General features: G+C 34.4%; 1 protein-coding gene across 2 annotated transcripts; it reads left to right on the forward strand.

Annotated features, from left to right (window-relative positions):
* LOC109796638 (uncharacterized) lies at positions 1–3651 on the forward strand. 2 transcript variants are annotated; one of them, XM_020356358.3, is made up of 3 exons: positions 1–228; positions 1942–2291; positions 2957–3651. In XM_020356358.3, the coding sequence occupies exons 2-3, from the start codon at positions 1968–1970 to the stop codon at positions 3431–3433; spliced, it is 801 nt and encodes a 266-aa protein (XP_020211947.1). In that variant the 5' UTR covers positions 1–228; positions 1942–1967; the 3' UTR covers positions 3434–3651. The 2 variants fall into 2 exon arrangements, with proteins under 2 accessions (XP_020211947.1, XP_020211948.1); XM_020356359.3 differs by having other exon boundaries at positions 1953–2291.

Raw genomic sequence — 3651 nt, forward strand, 5'->3', positions numbered from 1 at the left:
TTAACAATAGGACTTCCGTTTTCTCCCTTTCTTCTTCGTTTCTCTCTCTTTATTCCTCTTCTTCGTCGTCGTTGTTGTTGTTGATATTGTTTTGCTCTGAACGAGGTGCGAGTTAATCCGTCAACAGATCGGGGATCAGGGGATTCGTATTGTTGTTCTTTCTGTGGTTGCTATTCGCAGTTCCTGTTTTGATATTGTTATAGTTGCAGCACCAAACGTCGTTTTAAGGTATGTTTGTGTAATATTGTTTAATTTGATGTTTTTTTTGAAAGAGCTTTTTTGGGATATAATAGCTTAAGTGTCATATGTTTTCCGATTTGTGTTTGTAATGTATGATGTGATTGCTATGATGTTTTTTTTAGGACGAAACTTAGATGCAGTTATATAGGTACTGTCGGTGCTGGTGTTGATCTCTGATCAGAATTAGTTTTTTTATCTAGGTAATATAATTAAATATTTAATGCAGACCATGGTAATATACATTTACGCAAGATGTAACTCTAATTCTGATTGAAAAACAGTATCAGTACTATCTATGGTAGTGTAACTAAGTTTTGTCCTTGTTTCTAATGAGTTTTGCCTTTGTTATCTATGTAGAACATGTTTCTAGATAATATGTATGCCTATCTTGTATGTTTGTATTCAAAATCATGTTAGTGTGAACAGATCTGGCTCTGATTGTTATCTTTTAGCTAACAACAATGGGATTATGGAAATGGTTCGACAAGGTTGGATTGGCTGTGTTTAACTGTTTTATTTTATTTGTTGGTGTACTTTGTTTTGGGGGTAATTTACTCTTGAATTGTGATACTATCTAAGTCATCTTGAATCTACTTGAACTGACTGACTATGCTCGGGGTATGAACTCTACCTTGTTGGTCTCAAATTTTACCTTTAAAGGGAAATATTGAACATTTTCTTCTTAGTATTACGCATTGCCGTGGCACTTCTGTTTTGTTTTATAGGCAACTTGATTAAATGTCTATATAACTTAACTGGATCCTTGCTGTAATTAAACGGGTATCCTTGCTCCTGTTCATTGAAAGGACTATGTTTTAATAAGATTTTCCCAACTGAAGTCGGATAAAATGTTATTTGCAAAAATAGAACCTTCAATATGCGTATTACTTACATTTTTATTCTATTTGAAGGATTTTTTTTATTGGTAAATATGTTTGCCCCTGTATTTATGTATATTTTAATATTCAATCAGGTATGTATGTCATAGAATTTAATTCGAATACATTGCTAGTGTAATGTTTTCCATACTGCACTGTAATCTAATCATAGAATCCCATATAATTAAAAATGTTACATTTTCTAATAATTAATTGGGAGAGACCAGCAACACACTTTTTGACACACACACACACACACACACACATATATATATATATATACCTTTGAGCACACTCTTTTGAATTTTATAATATCTAAATTATATGGATTTCACATCTGTTTTATTTATTCTCTCTTATGATATAATGATTTTCAATAAATTTCAACCAATGGAAGGGAGTTGGGTTAAAAGAGTGTGTTAGAATCCTCTAATTAATCTAAAGGTTTGTTTGGTTCAAAGGAGGGGAGGGAAGTGATTTTAATGGAGGGGTGGTGTTATAAATTCTGTTTGGTTGATAAGAAGGGAGCTAGTTCTTTTCTTGTTTGGTTCACTAACTATTTTGTCATCTTTATAGAGAACCTAGTGGGGGACTATTGGCTCTTATCTGCTAGTTCATATTGGTTTGTCACGTATCATCAATGCAAAACTTTTATGATGCCCTTTTAATTTAATTATGGTCCACAATATACGTAGACTATGTGTGGAATGTTTTATTTAATTTATATGTGCGGAATGTTTTATTTTTTATTTGCTTATCATGTGGTTTAGCGATTAGTTATAATTGTGTTTTTATTATTCATCTGATATGTTGTTTCTTTTAGTTGCCTCTTAGTACCTGATACAATTGATGGACACGAGCTCCAATATTAATGTGCATGACGACAACTTCATAAGTAATCTTGGAATGACTTTTTGTGAGTCATTACATATTCAAGATGCCCAGAAATCTGCAGATGCTTCAGAGGGGATTGATAAAAGTAATGTGAGTGAGGAAAAAATGTGTGAAGCAGTTAAAAAGCAAGAGACAAAACTTAATATGATGTGCTTGAAAAAATCGGCAACCTTTCCAATTTCTTCAAGTTCCTCTGATATGGAGGCTGATACTTCAGTTGCAGAAGCACTCTATGAGCATTCTGCTCATCAAACTTGCTCACGCTCGATTTCTCTGCCTGTAAGTTTTCTGATTTATATCAGTAAACCTTTAATAATGTTTGAATGTCTATTATGTAAGCAATGTATGCTTTGTTCGATGAGGAAATACTGAAAGATTTAGAAAGGATTGTTTACTTGTGTTTCATTAAATAATTTCCTGTGTTCTACATCAAAATTGCTCTCAGACTCTGTTGGTACATTGTGCATTCTTCTTTTATACCAGCATTTCTAGTTATGTAAAGGGTGACTTTGCCCCTCCCACCTAGTGGTGCTTAGGGCAGATAGATGTATAACATATGCAGAAGAGGTAGTTTTCAGGATCAACTTTGACCTAGGTCACTATCACAAAGCAGCAACCTCACTGCTGAAGACTTGCACACAAGTGTTTCTGGCATTTTTGCCCAGAGGCATGGGATATGAATTCATTGCAGTTAATTATCTTATTTTAAGAGTATCACATGTAAGGTTAAGGTTATATTTCGTTTCTTGTGTCCTATGGTTTTGGTTTGGTTGTTGAGTTTCTATTAAAAATTTTCACCTTACTATATATGCATTCTAGACAGGCGATAGAATCAAATTCTGTGAAGTATATAGTTATTGACTCATCATACGGACTAATATCTATCTTAGCATGTGCCATTTTTTGTTTAATGGCTTACACTATTTTTGTATTTTATATCACAGTCTCCTTTAAAGCTTATATCTGCCATGAAAGGTAGCCGTGAGAAACATGGGGTATCGCAGGTGAAATTGAATGTGAAATGGGCCCCTGATGTGTATGATCCGGTACCTACATTATTATCACACACTGTCAGAAACAAGAAGCCGCAGAAATCTAGGAAGAAGAAGTCTGACAAGAAGAATGGAAAGAAGGGACAAAAGGGAAATTCATCTCGAGGGGGAAGCAGCAAAGATAAGCAGTTTCGCAAGCTAAGTGGGACTCCGAGTTTGTGCTATAAGTCAGTTGATGCTTGTGATAAATTGATTGGAGCTGCTACTGAATTAGGCGCTCTTGATGTTCCTAATTCTTGTGATAAAGTGATTGGAGCTTCTACTGAATTAGATGCTTTTGATGTTCGGAGCCAGGACTCATACTGTGGAACTAGTTTCTTGAAAAAATCAGTTACAGAAGTGCACTACTCGGTTGCACAAGCTTTATGAGTGAAATGCTTTGAATGTTTTGTACTGTTTCCCCCAATGTACATAAATAAGTAATGTTTTGCTGTTGGCTTGTATGGTGAAAAAAAAAGAAGACATGGGATTGTATGGTGAAAGCTGTTTGATACTCTTAATTGAGCACATGTAGTCTAGAATGGCTTTTTTATTTGTAATGTGTGACAGTTTTTTGTAGATGAGGCCATGTGACATTTTTTGTTCTA

This window comes from Cajanus cajan, chromosome 6 (genome assembly GCF_000230855.2).
Source record: "Cajanus cajan strain Asha chromosome 6, NIPB_CcT2T_4, whole genome shotgun sequence".
In the NCBI taxonomy this organism is placed as follows: domain Eukaryota; kingdom Viridiplantae; phylum Streptophyta; class Magnoliopsida; order Fabales; family Fabaceae; genus Cajanus; species Cajanus cajan.